General features: G+C 44.9%; 1 protein-coding gene across 1 annotated transcript in view; it reads left to right on the top strand.

The window, feature by feature from the left end:
- Positions 1–22,166, top strand: part of ADAM9 (ADAM metallopeptidase domain 9) — a 215,989-nt gene that overhangs the window by 86,849 nt on the left and 106,974 nt on the right. The window contains exons 2-3 of the mRNA XM_063931603.1: positions 20,042–20,136; positions 20,346–20,407. Of these exons, the coding sequence (XP_063787673.1) occupies positions 20,042–20,136; positions 20,346–20,407 (157 nt within the window). The remainder of the gene's footprint in view (positions 1–20,041; positions 20,137–20,345; positions 20,408–22,166) is intronic.

Here is a 22,166-nt window from a genome sequence, read left to right as displayed (position 1 = left end):
CAGGCCATGGCGCCTGATTATTTCGCCCAATGGGAGCATGTATACTGCAAAAAGCATGGGGGATAGTATAGAACCTTGTGGGACACCACATGGCAATGGCACTGGTGGTGATGAGTATAATCCAGATGATACTCTCTGTGACCTGCCTGTGAGAAATTATTTGAACCAGCTTAGGACTGTGCCATCCAGACCACAGAAATGTATCAGTCGCTCAATCAGAAGCCCATGGTCCACGGTATCAAATGCTGCCGAGAGATCCAGAAGGATTAATATTGAACAGTCACCTCTGTCTTTTGCCATCAGAAGATCATTTAACACACACACCAGGGCTGTTTCAGTGCTATGTCTTCTCCTGAATCCTGATTGAAATGGATCATAAATATCATGGGTTGTCAGGCGGGTTTCCAGTTGATTTGCAACGACTTTCTCAATAACCTTTCCTAGGAAAGGAAGGTTTGATACCGGTCTGTAGTTGGTCATGCAGTCGGGATCTAAATTAGGTTTTATAAGAAGCGGTCTAACAATTGCTTCCTTTAGGGGTCCAGGAAAAATGCCTGTCTGCAAAGAGCATTAAACAATTTTTGTAAAGACAGGACCAATTATATCCATACAACCTATTAGAAGCTTGGTTGAGGCTGGGTCCAGATCACAGGTGGTGGGACGCAAAATCCGAGCAATTTCAGCAGTGTCCTTTACATCCACTAGATCAAAGCTGGTCCATGAAGGCAAGTAGCTTATATTGGCAGGCTTTGTAGTTTGGCACTCCTTTGATGGCACTGTGGAGATTCCAGCCCGGATGGTGGATATTTTATCTGCAAAGAAGTTTGCAAACTCGTTGCATCTTGCCTGGGAGAGGGTCTCATCAGTCTGCAGGCATGCTGGCTTGCAAAGCATCTCCACTGTGCGGAAAAGTTGAGCTGGCCTATTGTTTGCTGCTGTGATCTCATTTGATAGGAACTGTGCTTTCTTACGAGTGATTGTCGATTGATATTCTTCGTTATGCTTTATTAGTTTTATTTTGTCATCCACTAGGTCAGTCTTCCTCCATCGTCTTTCCAGTCTACGCCCCCTTTTCTTGAGCTCACTAACACTGTTGTCGAACCATGGAGCTTGACGTTGTGGTTTACGAGGTCTTAAACACACAGGGGCGATAATATCAATTGCAGCCATAACATCCCTATTATAATAACGGACTAGGGAACAGGGATCTTCACAGGCACCCAGTATAGCAGAGAGATCCAGATTTGCTGCAAGAGCCTGGGGAGTCATACCCCTCCTTGGACGATACCTGGTCAACTCCACGGGCAGAGATCTTAATTGAGGGGTTGCAACTGAGAACCAGAGGAAGTAGTGGTCTGACCAGATGACTGGGTTTATTTTTAGGTCAGTGACTTCTAATCCAATCTGAAAGACAAGGTCGAGAGTGTGACCACTTTTATGTGTGGCAGAGGGAATGACCTGTGTGAAGCCCAGACCATTCATTGTGCACAGGAGGTCTTGGCCAAGGCGTGAGAGCTCATCATCCACCCATGCATTGAAATCCCCGAGGATGAGCCATCTTTGATGTTCCAGAACCAGGCCAGCAACAGTGTCTGCAATTTCTTGTAGGAATATCTTTCCATCTCCAGGTGGCCGGTAAATGAGAAGTACTCTGAAACCTAATCCTGTCGAACTCCGGGCAGCAATGCACTGAAATGAGCGAGTAGTTTAAATAGGGTTGACCCTAAGTTTAAGTTCTTTTTTGAAGCAGATAGCCACCCCGCCACCCCTGCGGTCCAGTCTTGGGTTGTGGATGACAGAGTAGTTTGTTGGTACTGCAGCCTCCAATATAGGTGCTGCATTTCCATCTAGCCAGGTCTCTGTAATACAGGCGATATTAAGGTGTTTGTGTCGCTTAGCTTAGCCGTCCAGCGACCACAGTGCACCTCTTTTTCTCTTTTCTTTGCATCATGTTCTGTTTGGGGCCAATTTTTTTAAGTGCCATCCTGTCTGACACTGCAGTGCCACTCCTAGATGGGCCAGGTGTTTGTGCCGCCCTCTTGGGTCGCTTTGCTTAGTCATCCAGCGACCTCGTGCAAATTTTAGGACTAAAAATAGTATTGTGAGGTGTTCAGAATAGACTGGAAATGAGTGGAAATTGTGGTTATTGAGGTTAATAATACTATAGGATCAAAATTACCCCCAAATTCTATGATTTAAGCTGTTTTTGAGGGGTTTTTGAAAAAAAACACCCGAATCCAAAACACACCCGAATCCGACAAAACATTTTCAGGGAGGTTTTGCCAAAACGCGTCCGAATCCAAAACACGGCCGCGGAACCGAATCCAAAACACAAAACCCGAAAAATTTCCGGTGCACATCTCTAGTTTAAATACACATTTTTGGTATATTGATATATTTGTTAAGATAAATGCTACATATTGCTTACTGGTCCAGTCACATTGCAAAGTTTAGCCAAGGCCAGAGGGCAGGGCCATCTTGACAGCATTGTAAGCCCTGGGCAAAGCAATGAAGTGGGGCCCCTAACCACCCATACATGAGAAGCAATTTAAAAAAAATCATAACATGCTCCTTCTGTGGTCCTGCACCCTCTCTCCACATGCTTCTATACATTGAGTGGCTGACAGCCCTCTGATTGGTAGATTGGTGGAGCTATCCACCAATCAGCATGCTGACACCCATTCACTGTCTGTTTGCAAACTGGGTGGCAGGTAGAAAATGCGGCCTAACCGCTACGATTGTGGGACCAGAGCGGAGGAGCAGTAGAAGAATGTGTTACAAACAGTGGCGCCAAGGGAGGGTACACTTCGTCCGGGCTGGTGGAAGGGCTTGGGCTCAGTCAGCCACACAATGTACTTTTTTCATTTTTTTTTGAGGGGGCGTGGCCGCATCCCCCCGGTACCTGTGCCTTTGGGCACTCCTTGACGGCCCTGGTTACGTAGATAATCTAATACGTGCATTCAACATAGATTGTATAGGTCTGTTTAATAGAAGACCAGTTATGAGTCTATTGTAATAATTCATGTGAGAGATAATAAGTGCGTGAACTTGAGTTTTTGCAGTGTCTTGTGTGAGATACAGGTGTATTGTGGATATGGTCCTTAGATTTATGTAACAGTATTTGGATGCAGATTGAATGTGGGGAACAAATGATAGTTCTGAGTCCAGGATAACACCTAGGCACCGGTCGTGAGGGGTAGGGTTGTTTTGCCAACAGAAATAACAGGTTGGTAACTTCTGTAAAGAAACAGATAAGGAGTGGATAGAGAGAAACGTACAGATTTGTCCACATACACCTATCTTCAGATCGCGCCAAATAGCCCTACTTAGTGCGCTCATGATAATGCAATGGTGTGTGACTTGGACGCTAACATGGGGGAAAAGTCAAAAGACTGATGACTGATACAAGTGACTGATACAGGATGGGACAGTTGGGTTGATATATTAACCTGGAGAAGTGATAAAGCAGTGATAAGTGCAAGGTGATAACGTACCAGCCAGTCATTACGGATTTGAAAAATGATAGGAGCTGATTGGCTGGTGCATTATCACCTTACACTTATCACTGCTTTATCACTTTTTTATTCCTTCTCCAGGATTAATACATCTGTTCCAATATCTGAAGACCTAGGTAATGAAGTGGTTATATGAGAAGGGAGTGGTCAGCTGTCCATTTCTGGATAAAGCAGCCTGGTGCAGAGAAACGCGTTGAAAGGAATCGCCATACCAGTGCTTAGCACAGCTAATCACTGCACCACCCTGGGATCTATCTACAGCACGGTTGTGCAGTATCTAACCAGCTAATGTGCTCAGACAGTTGGTCAAAGTTCACGGGGCAGGAACATCGTGTTGGTCCTGGTAGCTGCCTAACCAAGCTATCATCGCTGGCTGTGTCAGCCCTGTTACAGAGAGCGGCTCTGATCAGTGCACAGATTTCACCACCGCTGCCGGCGTCACAAGCGTCAGTCACAACTTACGTGACATAGACAGTGCTGCACTTTCTAACACGGAGGAGCTGTAAAGAGCGATTACAGCTTCCAATAAACCTCCACTAAGAGGGTGGGTGTTCATTTACTGTGGTGGGACTGATGGGATTTCATTGAGCGTCCCCACAGTTTTCATTGAATAACTGTCATCTTCATTTATCTCATATGACTGGATTTGGACATCTAAGGCCTGGCATTTATTTAAATTGCGGAGACTGCTTATAAACAACATTTATTGAGTAACCAGAAATATCTACATGCAGTGATAAAGTTGTTATTTGTACTCCACTTACTTATATTTGTGTTATTGTAACAGATATATATTTTATTCTGTGGCATATTAAAATATATTATTTTTTATTTAAAGTGTGGTGAGTGGTGCGCTGGCAGCGATAACGGTTTTCTTTTCATTAATTTGTTCTTTTCTGTAGAGGAACAGCACACCTCTAATCAGCTCAGCTGCTGCATTCTTAACCCTCCACACTATTGTCACTGCACTTTGGCGCAAGGACCACACTTACATTTTCCTATTGTTCTAAAGGAGAGGATAGCGTCTGAAGACCTAGGTAATGTAGTGTCTATATGAGAAGGGAGTGGTCAGCTGTGTTACATGCAGCAGAAAGATCCAGTGAGTTATGCCCATTTGATTTTGCAGTGATGAAATCATTGACCACCTTTAGTCAGTGCAGTCTCTGTAGAGTGTTGGAACAATAGCCTGAGATAAAAGGGTCCAGTAAACTGTAGGTCCAGTGTATTGTGAGAGATAAAGCTGCGTACACACGGTGCGACCTGTGTGGCAGCCGATACGGACTACATTGATGCTGGAGGCCCTGCTTGCACCCATTATATATTTCATTGCGATGCTGATCCTTCGGGACTGCGCCTCGGCATCGCAAGGTGCATACACATGGTGCAATATGCACTATATTTACTTCCGATATGTACTATGTAGTCCATATCGGAGGTAAAGTAAGTACCATGTGTAGGCACCTTTTAGTATCTTTAGAAACATGGATGGGAGGGGCAATAGAGTTCAGATGATATTACAGGTTGAGTATCCCATATCCAAATATCCGAAATACGGAATATCCTGAAATACGGACTTTTTGAGTGAGATAGTGAAACTTTTTGTTTTTTGATGGCCCAATGTACACAAACTTTGTTTAATACACACAGTTATTAAAAATATGGTATTAAATGACCTTCAGGCTGTGTGTATAAGGTGTATATGAAACATAAATGAATTGTATGAATGTAGATACACTTTGTTTAATGCACAAAGTTATACAAAATATTGGCTAAAATGACCTTCAGGCTGTGTGTATAAGGTGTGTATATAAAACATAAATGCATTCTGTGCTTAGATTTAGGTCCCATCGCCATGATATCTCATTATGGTATGCAATTATTCCGAAATACGGAAATATCCGATATCCAAAATACCTCTGGTCCCAAGCATTTTGTATAAGGGATACTCAACCTGTATATCTTTATTGTTTATTAAACATAGGATTTGAGGTATTTTTCTCACAATGAACACATTTTAAACTTTACAGCCTGCACATATTGCACTAAGACAGGGTTTCTAGGAACTGGACCCAATGCGTACTTAAATAATGATGGAAAGATACCGGTAGAGAGAAAGATGTAGAAATTTGTCACTTTAAGCTACAGATGTGTCCTCATACACTGTTGCTCAAGTTGTGGCAAATAGGCCCCCTGCACGCCAGGTCCTGGCCCCGGGCAACTCTGCCACACCAAGAATCTTTCTCGCTCCAAATGTCTTATTCACATAAATAAAACAGATGGGAGTGACGGAACTACTTTTAGATTGCACTGATCAATTTGATGTGGGATATCTGTAGATCTATGTGCGACTGAGTCTGTATAAGAAATGCTCCAGCGTAGCGGACATGGTTTGTCTCTTGCCAAGTTGCTTGTGCTTTATCTGCCACTACGTGTCTAAAACTAAGTGTGGTGCGGGTAAAGTTGCAGCCCAGAATTTGTAGTACACTTTGGGTGGAATTCACTTGTTTATCGTGCCTTATGGGAAATCAGAGAGGAGATATTCAAATTCTCGGGTTTAGCTATGTAAAACGGATAAACCCGATCAAAGTGCTGGGCGCGATGTGAAAAGTGACATTTGTGCGCCCAAATGGGTTACTTTCCGTTCATTTGAGCTTGCCACTTCCGGGGGGTTGCAAGGTGAAATGCAGGCACCTGCAGCTGTTTGCAACCAAATGGAGCAACAATTGCATTGTCCGTTGGGCGCCCGGCACTGACAGTTGCTGGTGAAAATAATTTAATTCCGCCCTTTAACCACTTGCCTGGCATGGTCGCATCAGATGCGACCATACCAGCAAGTGCTTTATCTGACCTGGTCGCACAGGATGCGACCAGTCAGATAAACAATATTAGCAGTGGCAGGGAAGGGAAACTTCCAGCATCCTCCCCCAGTGTTGCTGATCGGTCAGCACGGCAGGATCCCCCCACTTCCAGCAGCTGCAGACAATAGCAGCTGCTAGTTAATGTAAATCATTGCCCCCAAACCCCGCCCCGTGTACCAGGCAGCTGTCTGGGTTCTAAAAACTAATGTTGCGATGTTACCGATGTTACCTATCTTCCTGACCGACGTTCCAATGTTTGAGAATTTTTTTTTTTTAATTAAAAGGTTTTTTTTTTGTTTTTTTTTAAACTAAAATAATTTTGGATAAGGTTAAATTCATGTTCTTCACCCAATTCACGCATAAAAAACCCCAGCATTTTTTTGGGGGAAAAAAATCGTCAGTTAAGTGATGTTTAGACACTGGGTGTATGAGGACACATCTGAGTTGCTGCATAATCCATTTTTTTAACCCTTTATATCCCATAGCATGTTTCCAATGTATCCCAATGATGACACTTGTAAAGTAATCGAATGAGGCCCTAAGTAACCCCCCAAAAATATGGTTTGGTCATTTACCCCTATGGACAGTGATTTACTAGCGTTGTAGCTCGTACACCAACACATTGCGATTCGTCCTAATTCGATAATCTACCAACTCCAATTACTGCTCGCATAATGATTTTGCCATAATGCTATTCATTCATACTCGCAGCGGCCATTGCTGCCATCTGATAGGAAATGTTCACAGGATTTTCGTACATTTAAATGGACATTGGGATTTGAATGGCATCCATCATCACAATACAGTCTGCACTGTCATTTTTTTTTTTATAATGTCCATTTAAATGGAAAAGGGGTCCTAAAGGACTAAATTGGTTATCAGGAGAAATCACCAGCAGTATTAACTCTTGGAAATTTGCTGAGTTTTGATCAGAGATGTGCGGACAAGGTAGGCAGGGGGTGAGGGGCGCTGCCTCTCCTGCCATAGACTTTTTACTCCAGAGTTTTGACTATAAAAATGATTAGAATAATACAAAGAAGATATTTCTCACATATTCTTTGTATTTTACATATACTTTATACAGTCAAAACCATGGTGTATACGTTAGTATGACAGGAAAGGCTCTGCCTCACCTGACTGCACGTCACTGTTACATCAGGCAATTTGTAGAGATGAGCGCCTGAAATTTTTCGGGTTTTGGTTTTGGGTTCGGTTCCGCGGCCGTGTTTTGGGTTCGAACGCGTTTTGGCAAAACCTCACCGAATTTTTTTTGTCGGATTCGGGTGTGTTTTGGATTCGGGTGTTTTTTTCAAAAAACACTAAAAAACAGCTTAAATCATAGAATTTGGGGGTCATTTTGATCCCAAAGTATTATTAACCTCAAAAACCATAATTTACACTCATTTTCAGTCTATTCTGAATACCTCACACCTCACAATATTATTTTTAGTCCTAAAATTTGCACCGAGGTCGCTGTGTGAGTAAGATAAGCGACCCTAGTGGCCGACACAAACACCGGGCCCATCTAGGAGTGGCACTGCAGTGTCACGCAGGATGTCCCTTCCAAAAAACCCTCCCCAAACAGCACATGACGCAAAGAAAAAAAGAGGCGCAATGAGGTAGCTGTGTGAGTAAGATTAGCGACCCTAGTGGCCGACACAAACACCGGGCCCATCTAGGAGTGGCACTGCAGTGTCACGCAGGATGTCCCTTCCAAAAAACCCTCCCCAAACAGCACATGACGCAAAGAAAAAAAGAGGCGCAATGAGGTAGCTGACTGTGTGAGTAAGATTAGCGACCCTAGTGGCCGACACAAACACCGGGCCCATCTAGGAGTGGCACTGCAGTGTCACGCAGGATGTCCCTTCCAAAAAACCCTCCCCAATCAGCACATGATGCAAAGAAAAAGAAAAGAAAAAAGAGGTGCAAGATGGAATTGTGCTTGGGCCCTCCCACCCACCCTTATGTTGTATAAACAAAACAGGACATGCACACTTTAACCAACCCATCATTTCAGTGACAGGGTCTGCCACACGACTGTGACTGATATGACGGGTTGGTTTGGACCCCCCCCAAAAAAGAAGCAATTAATCTCTCCTTGCACAAACTGGCTCTACAGAGGCAAGATGTCCACCTCATCTTCACCCTCCGATATATCACCGTGTACATCCCCCTCCTCACAGATTATCAATTCGTCCCCACTGGAATCCACCATCTCAGCTCCCTGTGTACTTTGTGGAGGCAATTGCTGCTGGTCAATGTCTCCGCGGAGGAATTGATTATAATACATTTTAATGAACATCATCTTCTCCACATTTTCTGGATGTAACCTCGTACGCCGATTGCTGACAAGGTGAGCGGCGGCACTAAACACTCTTTCGGAGTACACACTTGTGGGAGGGCAACTTAGGTAGAATAAAGCCAGTTTGTGCAAGGGCCTCCAAATTGCCTCTTTTTCCTGCCAGTATAAGTACGGACTGTGTGACGTGCCTACTTGGATGCGGTCACTCATATAATCCTCCACCATTCTATCAATGTTGAGAGAATCATATGCAGTGACAGTAGACGACATGTCCGTAATCGTTGTCAGGTCCTTCAGTCCGGACCAGATGTCAGCATCAGCAGTCGCTCCAGACTGCCCTGCATCACCGCCAGCGGGTGGGCTCGGAATTCTGAGCCTTTTCCTCGCACCCCCAGTTGCGGGAGAATGTGAAGGAGGAGATGTTGACAGGTCGCGTTCCGCTTGACTTGACAATTTTGTCACCAGCAGGTCTTTCAACCCCAGCAGACTTGTGTCTGCCGGAAAGAGAGATCCAAGGTAGGCTTTAAATCTAGGATCGAGCACGGTGGCCAAAATGTAGTGCTCTGATTTCAACAGATTGACCACCCGTGAATCCTTGTTAAGCGAATTAAGGGCTCCATCCACAAGTCCCACATGCCTAGCGGAATCGCTCCGTGTTAGCTCCTCCTTCAATGTCTCCAGCTTCTTCTGCAAAAGCCTGATGAGGGGAATGACCTGACTCAGGCTGGCAGTGTCTGAACTGACTTCACGTGTGGCAAGTTCAAAGGGCATCAGAACCTTGCACAACGTTGAAATCATTCTCCACTGCGCTTGAGACAGGTGCATTCCACCTACTATATCGTGCTCAATTGTATAGGCTTGAATGGCCTTTTGCTGCTCCTCCAACCTCTGAAGCATATAGAGGGTTGAATTCCACCTCGTTACCACTTCTTGCTTCAGATGATGGCAGGGCAGGTTCAGTAGTTTTTGGTGGTGCTCCAGTCTTCTGTACGTGGTGCCTGTACGCCGAAAGTGTCCCGCAATTCTTCTGGCCACCGACAGCATCTCTTGCACGCCCCTGTCGTTTTTTAAAAAATTCTGCACCACCAAATTCAAGGTATGTGCAAAACATGGGACGTGCTGGAATTTGCCCATATTTAATGCACACACAATATTGCTGGCGTTGTCCGATGCCACAAATCCACAGGAGAGTCCAATTGGGGTAAGCCATTCCGCGATGATCTTCCTCAGTTGCCGTAAGAGGTTTTCAGCTGTGTGCGTATTCTGGAAAGCGGTGATACAAAGCGTAGCCTGCCTAGGAAAGAGTTGGCGTTTGCGAGATGCTGCTACTGGTGCCGCCGCTGCTGTTCTTGCGGCGGGAGTCCATACATCTACCCAGTGGGCTGTCACAGTCATATAGTCCTGACCCTGCCCTGCTCCACTTGTCCACATGTCCGTGGTTAAGTGGACATTGGGTACAACTGCATTTTTTAGGACACTGGTGAGTCTTTTTCTGACGTCCGTGTACATTCTCGGTATCGCCTGCCTAGAGAAGTGGAACCTAGATGGTATTTGGTAACGGGGGCACACTGCCTCAATAAATTGTCTAGTTCCCTGTGAACTAACGGCGGATACCGGACGCACGTCTAACACCAACATAGTTGTCAAGGCCTCAGTTATCCGCTTTGCAGTAGGATGACTGCTGTGATATTTCATCTTCCTCGCAAAGGACTGTTGAACAGTCAATTGCTTACTGGAAGTAGTACAAGTGGGCTTACGACTTCCCCTCTGGGATGACCATCGACTCCCAGCGGCAACAACAGCAGCGCCAGCAGCAGTAGGCGTTACACGCAAGGATGCATCGGAGGAATCCCAGGCTGGAGAGGACTCGTCAGAATTGCCAGTGACATGGCCTGCAGGACTATTGGCATTCCTGGGGAAGGAGGAAATTGACACTGAGGGAGTTGGTGGGGTGGTTTGCGTGAGCTTGGTTACAAGAGGAAGGGATTTACTGGTCAGTGGACTGCTTCCGCTGTCACCCAAAGTTTTTGAACTTGTCACTGACTTATTATGAATGCGCTGCAGGTGACGTATAAGGGAGGATGTTCCGAGGTGGTTAACGTCCTTACCCCTACTTATTACAGCTTGACAAAGGGAACACACGGCTTGACACCTGTTGTCCGCATTTCTGGTGAAATACCTCCACACCGAAGAGCTGATTTTTTTGGTATTTTCACCTGGCATGTCAACGGCCATATTCCTCCCACGGACAACAGGTGTCTCCCCGGGTGCCTGACTTAAACAAACCACCTCACCATCAGAATCCTCCTGGTCAATTTCCTCCCCAGCGCCAGCAACACCCATATCCTCCTCATCCTGGTGTACTTCAACACTGACATCTTCAATCTGACTATCAGGAACTGGACTGCGGGTGCTCCTTCCAGCACTTGCAGGGGGCGTGCAAATGGTGGAAGGCGCATGCTCTTCACGTCCAGTGTTGGGAAGGTCAGGCATCGCAACCGACACAATTGGACTCTCCTTGTGGATTTGGGATTTCGAAGAATGCACAGTTCTTTGCTGTGCTGCTTTTGCCAGCTTGAGTCTTTTCATTTTTCTAGCGAGAGGCTGAGTGCTTCCATCCTCATGTGAAGCTGAACCACTAGCCATGAACATAGGCCAGGGCCTCAGCCGTTCCTTGCCACTCCGTGTGGTAAATGGCATATTGGCAAGTTTACGCTTCTCCTCCGACAATTTTATTTTAGGTTTTGGAGTCCTTTTTTTTCTGATATTTGGTGTTTTGGATTTGACATGCTCTGTACTATGACATTGGGCATCGGCCTTGGCAGACGACGTTGCTGGCATTTCATCGTCTCGGCCATGACTAGTGGCAGCAGCTTCAGCACGAGGTGGAAGTGGATCTTGATCTTTCCCTAATTTTGGAACCTCAACATTTTTGTTCTCCATATTTTAATAGGCACAACTAAAAGGCACCTCAGGTAAACAATGGAGATGGATACTAGTATACAATTATGGACTGCCTGCCGACTGCAGACACAGAGGTAGCCACAGCCGTGAACTACCGTACTGTACTGTGTCTGCAGCTAATATAGACTGGTTGATAAAGAGAAGATGTCTATGTAACTATGTATGTATAAAGAAGACTGAAAAAAATCCACGGTTAGGTGGTATACAATTATGGACGGACTGCCTGCCGAGTGCAGACACAGAGGTAGCCACAGCCGTGAACTACCGTACTGTACTGTGTCTGCAGCTAATATAGACTGGTTGATAAAGAGAAGATGTCTATGTAACTATGTATGTATAAAGAAGAATGAAAAAAAACCACGGTTAGGTGGTATACAATTATGGACGGACTGCCTGCCGAGTGCAGACACAGAGGTAGCCACAGCCGTGAACTACCGTACTGTACTGTGTCTGCAGCTAATATAGACTGGTTGATAAAGAGAAGATGTCTATGTAACTATGTATGTATAAAGAAGAATGAAAAAAATCCACGGTTAGGTGGTATTACAATTATGGACGGACTGCCTGCCGAGTGCAGAGACACAGAGGTAGCCACAGCCGTGAACTACCGTACTGTGTCTGCTGCGACTGGATGATAAATGATATAAAAAATATATATATATATCACTACTGCAGCCGGACAGGTATATATTATATATTATATAATGACGGACCTGCTGGACACTGTCTGTCAGCAGAATGAGTTTTATTTTTATAGAATAAAAAAAAAAAAAACACACAAGTGAAGTCACACGACGAGTGTTTAACTTTTTCAGGCAATCACAATATAAGTATACTACTAACTATACTGGTGGTCAGTGTGGTCAGGTCACTGGTCAGTCACACTGGCAGTGGCACTCCTGCAGCAAAAGTGTGCACTGTTTAATTTTAATATAATATGTACTCCTGGCTCCTGCTATAACCTATAACTGGCACTGCAGTAGTGCTCCCCAGTCTCCCCCACAATTATAAGCTGTGTGAGCTGAGCAGTCAGACAGATATATAATATATATAGATGATGCAGCACACTGGCATGAGCCTGAGCAGTGCACACAGATATGGTATGTGACTGACTGAGTCACTGTGTGTATCGCTTTTTTCAGGCAGAGAACGGATATATTAAATAAACTGCACTGTGTGTCTGGTGGTCACTCACTATATAATATATTATGTACTCCTGGCTCCTGCTATAACCTATAACTGGCACTGCAGTAGTGCTCCCCAGTCTCCCCCACAATTATAAGCTGTGTGAGCTGAGCAGTCAGACAGATATATATAATATTATATATAGATAATAGATGATGCAGCACACTGGCCTGAGCCTGAGCAGTGCACACAGATATGGTATGTGACTGACTGAGTCACTGTGTGTATCGCTTTTTTCAGGCAGAGAACGGATATATTAAATAAACTGCACTGTGTGTCTGGTGGTCACTCACTATATAATATATTATGTACTCCTGGCTCCTGCTATAACCTATAACTGGCACTGCAGTAGTGCTCCCCAGTCTCCCCCACAATTATAAGCTGTGTGAGCTGAGCAGTCAGACAGATATATATAATATTATATATAGATAATAGATGATGCAGCACACTGGCCTGAGCCTGAGCAGTGCACACAGATATGGTATGTGACTGAGTCACTGTGTGCTGTGTATCGCTTTTTTCAGGCAGAGAACGGATTATAAAGTAAACTGCACTGTCCTCACTAGTAAACTCTCTCCACTCAGTCTCTACACTTCTACAGTAACAGTACTCCTCCTAGTCAGCTCCAGTAAATCTCTCTCAGTCTCTTATAATCTAAATGGAGAGGACGCCAGCCACGTCCTCTCCCTATCAATCTCAATGCACGTGTGAAAATGGCGGCGACGCGCGGCTCCTTATATAGAATCCGAGTCTCGCGATAGAATCCGAGCCTCGCGAGAATCCGACAGCGTCATGATGACGTTCGGGCGCGCTCGGGTTAACCGAGCAAGGCAGGAAGATCCGAGTCTGCTCGGACCCGTGAAAAAAACCATGAAGTTCTGGCGGGTTCGGATTCAGAGAAACCGAACCCGCTCATCTCTAGCAATTTGACCACCAAAGTTGCCGAAAATTATCTCTGATTTGCTACATTCTGTTACATTCCGGGTTTCATCTGGGTACAAATGTGTGCAGGGAAGAAATTGAGCATGTTGCTGTTGTGGAAGAAGATACAATGGGCCTAATTCAGACCTGATTGTAGCAGCAAATACTGTATGTTAGTCCATGGACAAAACCATGTGCACTGCAGGTGAAGGGGGTTGGGGGGGAGGAGATAAAACATGTGCAGAGAGAGTTAGATTTGGGTGGGGTGTGTTCAAACTGAAATCTAAATAGCAGTGTAAAAATAAAGCAGTCAGTATTCACCCTGCACAGAAACAAAATAACCCACCCAAATCTAACGCTCTCTGCACATTATATCTGCTCCACCTGCAGTGCACATGGGGGGTCATTCTGAGTTGATCGCACACTGCCGATTTTCACTGCGCTGCGATCAGGTCTCTACTGCACATGCGTATGCACCGTAATGTGCACGTGCGTCGTACGGGTACAATGCGGATCGTTGCTGAGCTATGGATTTAACGAAGAATCCATACGTACAGCCGATCACAAGAAGATTGACAGAAAGAGGGCGTTTATGGGTGTCATCAGACTTTTCTGGGAGTGGTAGGGAAAACGCAGGCGTGTCCGGGCGTTTGTGTGTGACATCAATTCCGGCACCAAAAAGACTGAAGTGATCGCAAGGGCTGAGTAAGTACAGACCTACTCTGAAACAGCACAAAATGTTTATGCAGAGCTCGGCTGCACAGGCATTCGCAGACTTGCAAAGCGAAAATACACTCCCCCGTGGGCGGCGACTATGCGTTTGCACGGCTGCTAAAAACAGCTAGCGAGCGATCAACTCGGAATGAGGGCCATGGTTTTGCCCATCTGCTAACAAATTTGCTGCTACGATCAGGTCTGAATTAGGCCCTATATCATGTGGCATGTTAGCAGTCTTGTTGTAGTAGGAAACATGGGGGGTCATTCTGACCCAATCGCACGCTGCAGTTTATCTCAGTGGTGCGATTGGGTCAGTACTGCGCATGCGCCAGCGCCGCAGTGCGCCGGCCCATGCCAGATGGCCGGAGGTCATCGTTGCCTATCGATCGCCTCTGCCTGATTGATAGGCAGAGGCGGCCGCTGGGCAGGAGGAAGCTGGAAGGTGGCGTTAAGCCGCCATTTAGGGGACGCAGTCCGACCAACGCAGGCGTGGCCGGACCGTTGGAGGGGGCGGGCCGCGGCAGCTGCGTTACGCCACACACAGCCGCTGCTACCCGGGCAGCAAAGAGGTTTTCCTGGCCAGCCGCAGGAGCTGCGCTGGCCTGGTGGTACTCCTGAAATGCAAAAGCATTGCCGATGTGCGATGCTTTTGCACTCCTGCGGGGGCAGCGGCACTGACATGCGGGGCGGACTAGCCCTGTGCTGGGCGTCCCCCCGCATGTCTGAGTGCCTGATCGTAAACTCTGAATGACCCCCATGGTCTTGGGCCCCCATGATGGTTAGTGTGGGAGGTTGGAGAAGAGACTAAAATATATTAGAAAGTCGTTTGGGTTCAGAGGCTTAAGCAGAGATGAGAGATTAGGAGTACGTCTGTTTGGCAATGTGGAAACATTGTGACAGGAGTGGTAGATAGCAGTATATGTGAGTGAGTCTTGGGAAGCACCGTATTTCCACCAATGACATTCTATATGTCTCAAAAGTTTTTGAAGATGAAATTTGTTTAGGTTACAATCACTGACCTTGTGGCCAACAAGGAGTGTGCAGATTTATTACTATCATTATTTATTAGCCTTTGTTTTTATATAGTACCAGCATATTCCGTTGTGCTCTACACTTAGGAACATAGCAGTAATCAAATGAGATTAGACAGAGGAAGATGTACATGGGGCCTCCCAACAAGCTATAATACCCCTTTCACACCGCATATCGCAGGTTTAGATGATCTCCATGCACCCCCCACCCATACAGTGTGAATGGGAAACGGGTCTCATTGACCTGGCAAACTCTTTCACACTGCACAGCGACCAGGGTTAAAACCGTATTCAACCCTGATCGCTACCAGGTTTAAAATACCGGGTCGCTCGATGCGCTAGAGGCGCAGGACCACCGTCAACACCTGCCTGGCTGCTCCATTGCTGCTGCCCATTTTCCCCTGCCGCCAGCGCACCTAGCTACCTCTCACATAGGTAGCTGGGCAGCGCTGCAGCTCCCCCTCCGGCCCCTCCCCGTGTGCTGGTAGAGATTACAGTCCGCCCCCAGCCCACCCACTATGCCCTGCGTTGCGAGTAGTGCAGCGTAGGGCGGGAAGAGGTAGGGATGGCCATTTGTTTGAGGCATGCCGACTCGTCACAGGTGAGTATAACTCTCTCTCTCTCTCCCACAATATGTAACAAAGGGGGACTGCCAGCCATAATGTGTAAAAAAGGGGGACTGCCTGCCATAATGTGTAAAAAAGGGGGGCTCTGCTGCCATAATGTGTACAAAAGAGAAAGAAAGAAAAAAAGGGTCTCTCTGTAGCTGTAATGTGTAAAAGAGGAGGATTCTGCCCGCCTAATGTGTAAGAAAGGGGGACTGCCTGCCTAATGTGTAATAAAATGGTTTCTGCTGCCATAATGTGTAAAAAAAAAAAAAAAGGGGGACTCTGCCTGCCGTAATGTGTAAAAAAAAAAAAAAAAAAAAAGAGGGGACTCTTGCTGTAATGTGTGAAAGAGGCGGATTCTGCCTGCCTAGTGTGTAAAATAAAGGGGGGACTCTTGCTGTAATGTGTAGAACAGGGGGATTCTGCCTGCCTAATGTGTAAACAAGGGGGCTTTGCTGCCATAATGTGAAAAAAAGGGGGACTCTGCCTGCCGTAATGTGTAAAAGGGGGACTCTGCCTGTCGTACTATGTAAAAGGGGGACTCTGCCTGCCGTAATGTGTAAAAAAAAGGGTGACTCTACCTGCCGTAATGTGTAAAAGGGGACTCTGCCTTCCGTAACATAGAAACATTGAATTTGATGGCAGATAAGAAGCACTTGGCCCATCTAGTCTGCCCCCTTTTTTTTTTTATCCTTTAGGTAATAAAAAATCAACCTTTTTGAACCTTAATTCTTTGTAAGGATATTCATATGCCTATCCCAAGCATGTTTAAATTGCTCTACAGTCTTAGCCACTACCACCTCTGATGGGAGGCTACTCCACTTATCCACTACCCTTTCTGTGAAGTAATTTTTCCCTAAATTTCCCCTGCACCTGCTTCCCTCCAGTTTCAGTGTCCTCAAGTTCTCATACTTCTCTTCCTTTGAATAATGTTTCCCTCCTGAACTTTAATACCGTTCGTTGTTTCTATCATGTTCCCCCTTTCCCTGCTCTCCTCCAAACTATACATGGTAAGATCTTTTAGCCTTTCCGGGTAAGTTTTGTTATGTAGGCCATGCACCATTTTAGTTGCCCTTCTTTGTACACTCTCTAATGTATTTATATCCTTCTGGAGATATCCTATCCAGAACTGGACACAGTATTCCAGATGAGGCTGTACCAATGACCTATACAGTGGCATTATTACTTCATTTTTCCTGATACTGATTCCTTTCCCTATGCAACCAAGCATCTGACTTGCCTTTCTCATTGCTTTGTTGCATTGCTTTCCTGCCTTTAAGTCACTTGAAATAGTATAGTTTCCATTATAGTACCCTTGATACTACTGTATATTTAGCCTTTGGGTTTTTGAGACCCAAGTGCATGATTTTGCATTTTTTAGCTTTAAACTGTAGTTGCCACATTCTTGACAATTTTTCAAGCCTACCTAGGTCATCAATCGTTTGTTTTAACCCTCCCGGTGTGTCTACCCTGTTGCATATCTTTGTATCCTCTGCAAAATAGCGTACTTTCCCTTCAATACCATTTGCAATGTCACTAGCAAAGATATTAAGGAGAACTGGCCCAAGTACAGATCCCTGGGGTACTCCACTGGTAACATTTCCCTCCATAGATTGCACTCCATCTACAACTGTCTATTTCCTATCCTGCAACCAGGTTCTTATCCATTTTACTGTTTTATAATCCACCCCCACGCTTTCAAGTCTGTTTAGCAGTCTGCGATGTGGGACAGTGTCAAGTGCCTTACTAAAGTCTAGATATGCTACATCTACAGCTCTCCCTTTGAGCTATTCTTTTCATCACAGAGTCACAAAAGTCTACAAGATTTGTTTGGCATGATCTCCCACCAGTAAATCCATGCTGTTTTGGATCCTGTAAATTATTTGATTTAAGATATTCCACAACTCTCTCGTTTAATAGTTTTTCCATTACTTTCCCTACTACTGATGTAAGGCTTACTGGTCTGTAGTTACTTGCTTCTTCCTTGCTTCCACTTTTGTGCAGTGGAACTACATTTGCTCTTTTCCAGTCCTCTGGAATGGCATCTGTATTTAGTGACTGGTTAAATAATTCTGTTAATGGTGCCACCAGCACATCTTTCAGCTCTTTTAGTATCCTTGGGTGTATCCCATCTGGCACCATTGATTTATCCACTTTTAGTTCTGAACGTTCTGTTAGGCCCTTCTCCTCTGTAAATGCACTTTCATCTACCTTATTTTTATGAATGTCCTTGCAACTTATCTGTGGCCCCTTCCCTTCTCCTTCTGTAGTAAATACTGAGCATAAATAATTATTTAGGTGATCTGCTATTGCCTTGTCTCCCTCCACCAAATTCTTACTCTCTGTCTTAAGTCTTATTATTCCTCCATTTGATTTTCTCCTTTGACTTATATACTTAAAAAAAGTTTTGTCCCCTTTATCTACTGACTGGGCCATTTTCTCCTCAGCTTCTGTTTTGCACGTCTGATCGCTTTCTTAGCATCCTTCCGTCTGTCAAGAAACACCTCTTTGTCATTATTATTTTGAGTCTGTTTGTATTTCCTAAAAGCCATCTTTTTTGCTTTCACACTAGTTGATACTTCTTTTGTAAACCACACTGGCTTCCTTTTCCTGGTGCTTTTCCTAACCCTTTTGATACAAAGGTCTGTTGCCCTTAGTATTGCACTTTTATTTCCCACCTCTCCTGCACTCCTTCCAAATTCCTCCAGTCCACCAATGAATCACTTAAACATCTCCCCATTTTTGCAAAGTCAGCATTTCTAAAATCCAACACCTTTGTTGTTGTGTGACAGAAGTTGGATCCTTTCTTTATACTAAACCATACTGTGTAAAAGGGGGCTCTGCCTGTCATACTGTGTGAAGGGGGACTCTGCCTGACGTACTGTGTAAAAGGGGACTCTGCCTGACGTACTGTGTAAAAGGGGACTCTGCCTGACGTACTGTGTAAAAGGGGACTCTGCCTGACGTACTGTGTAAAAGGGGACTCTGCCTGACGTACTGTGTAAAAGGGGACTCTGCCTGACGTACTGTGTAAAAGGGGCTCTGCCTGCCATACTGTTTAAAATGGGGCTCTGCCTGCTGTACTGTGTAAAAGGGGGCTCTGCCTGTTGTACTGTGTGAAAGGGGGCTCTGCTGCCGTACTGTGTGAAAGGGGGCTCTCCCTGCAGTACTGTGTAAAAGGAGGCTCTCCCTGCCGTATTGTGTAAAAGGGGGCTCTGCCTGCCGTACTGTGCAAAAGGGGGCTCTGCCTGCCGTACTGTGTAAAAGGGGGCACTGCCTGACGTAATGTGTAAAAGGGGACTCTGCCTGCTGTAATGTGTAAAAGGGGGCTCTGCCTGCCGTACTGTGTAAAATGGGGCTCTGCCTGACGTACTGTGTAAAAGGGGACTCTTCCTGCCGTAATGTGTAAAGGGGGCTCTGCCTGCCGTACTGTGTAAAAGGGGGCTCTGCCTGACGTAATGTGTAAAAGGGTACTATTCCTGCTGTACTGTGTAAAAGTGAGCTCTGCCTGACGTAATGTATAAAAGGGAGCTATGCCTGCCGTAATGTGTTAAAGGGAGCTCTGTGGCCATGCCCCTTGCACATGAAGCCAAGCTCCTATATTTTTGCTGCACGCCTACAGCGAGCACATGCCCTTATTTGTATATTTGGGGAAGGGAGGGGGGGGGGGGTGCATGCTGTATCTTGCACATAGTGCTAAAATGTCTAGTTAAAGCACTGCCTAGGGCTATATGGTACTTACTTAATAATCACCTTTTTTAAAAGATCAGTGTATCGGTTACATAAAGTAATGAGTAGATGACGTTAGATACAAACAGTCATTCATATTGGTTGTTTAGCTTAGCCATACACCCTCTTAGATATTACCGCCCAGTAGCGGGCCTGTATGTGTCACTTTCTGCGGACTGCAACGCTCATATTCATCCGATATGTTTTCTAGGTGAGCACCCTTCATCCTTTTTGTCTTCCTATGAAATTATTGTACCCCAGAGAGTAACTCGGCTAAGAAGAGATGCGTCTGGCTCCCTGTCGGAGGTAACTAAACCTGTTTGTGTGTATGTGAATAGCGTGCTGCTGGGAGATGGGTGACGGTAGTCGCTGGGGTTGTTTAGGAGAGACGCCTTGGGCCAACATATGTAAATCCTCATTTGCATCTTCATATGATATCTGTGAGTTACGCTGATGAAGTATGACTCGGATCATTTGAATAGGAATTATTGTAACACTTTGTTCAATATTTGCAGGGTCTGTCTTATGTTATCCAGGCCGATGGTAAGGAACACATACTACATCTGGAACAGAACAGGTATTGTCTCCCCTAACCCCTCATCTAACACTGATCTCTCCCCTGAGCTTCTGCTACGGTTGGGTGGGGGGGAGGAGTGGGTTTGGTTGGGTAATGGGTTTAGATGGGATTTGCAGATATGATTTGCATCTGCCAATGTATAATGCTGAAATACATCAACAAATACTATATTATTCTATATTATACTTCAATGTATATTTTCTCTGTGATCACTTATCTTTCTCTATAATACTTACTGACCCCTGTACAGTGCTTGGTTTGTACCACTGAGTATTATGAGATAGAGATGTGTTCTGTATATATATATTTATAGAATAGTTACCAGCCTGTCAAAATGACGGAACAACATAACAGTAATGTCAGAGCCGGCAGCTGTGTCCGCCCAGACGGAGCAATACTTGAATTGTTCAGTCGGGCCCCCTCTAGTGGCCGCCAGGTGCGCAAAACACTTAAATCCCCCCCTTCCCCCCACAGCGATGAGGAGCAGAGTTAACCCTTTATTACTGTATATAGGATTACATTGAGATCTAAGCCTGGCTAATCGTCTTGTACAATGCAACCTCTCTGCTCCAATCCAGAGATGCATCTTCTGTCTGAACAAGTGGATTTGGTGCTGTTTTAGTTTTTTACGGAAACCTCCCCTGGAGCCAGAGCTCTTCGTTCCCCTACAATTGTCAGTAGAGCTCTGTGATCCCGGCAGAGGAGAGCGCAGGGCACTGACGTTTGCAGCCTCGCAGTTTTCTTTTCCCCAGTCTGTTGTTCCGCTTCCAGTTCCTATTTGTTTAGCAGAATTGGTCAGGGAGAATTCCCTTTGTCAGCGAGACATTGTTGTGGTACATGCCCAGTACCCATTCTGTGCTCTGCCTGCAAACTGCTTTCTTTAACAATAATTATTATTACTAGTATACTTTATATAGTTTCAGTTGTGCAAATGTTAGAAGAATGGGGCAGATGTATTAACCTGGAGAAAGCATAAGGAAGTGATAAACCAGTGATAAATGCAAGGTGATAAACGCCAATCAGCTCCTAACTGTTAATTTACATATTGTAGCTGATTGGCTGGTGCGTTTATCACCTTGCACTTATCACTGGTTTATCACTTCCTTATGCCTACTCCAGGTTAATACATCTGCCCCAATGTTCTATAATGCCAACAACTGTATGTACTGCCTACTCTATACAGCACTACAGAGATACTGGCACTTTATAAAATAATCATCATCGTCATCATCATTTTAATAATAAGTACATACATAAAAAATAAGAACTATGTTATTTATTGTATGAATTATTAGTGAAGGTTATAAGTAATATTGATTACATATAGTCTACTTGAGACTACATATCCGGATATCTTCTTTGGTCAGTAGTCGTCATTGCCACAGTCAGTACCAGTATTTTCTCCTGGCAGAGTAATCATTTCTAATTTTATCCTCTGTATAATGTATTTTTAATGAAGATCTCCACATAGGTTTTTTTCTTCTCTTCACTTCTTTGCTCAGTTGACAGAATCTTACAAATCGTTTTGCTGACTTCCTGTGAAAAACAGCATTATAACATATTACTGGCTATAACACTGAGATCACCCACATATGGGCTGATCCTTTACAAATATAGGTGGCAAAATGTGAATACATTTACCCATCCCGTACCTTGAAGATGACCACAGAGCATAATTCTGGGCACAGTTATAAATAATAGCCTAAACCTGCTTGGCATCCTCTTCCACCAGTACTGTGTTCATTGTTCTGTTTTGTCA

The sequence above is a fragment of the Pseudophryne corroboree genome, chromosome 6 (genome assembly GCF_028390025.1).
Source record: "Pseudophryne corroboree isolate aPseCor3 chromosome 6, aPseCor3.hap2, whole genome shotgun sequence".
Lineage (NCBI taxonomy): Eukaryota > Metazoa > Chordata > Amphibia > Anura > Myobatrachidae > Pseudophryne > Pseudophryne corroboree.
Note: the sequence above shows the minus strand (reverse complement) of the source record. Positions and strands in the feature narration are given on the sequence as shown.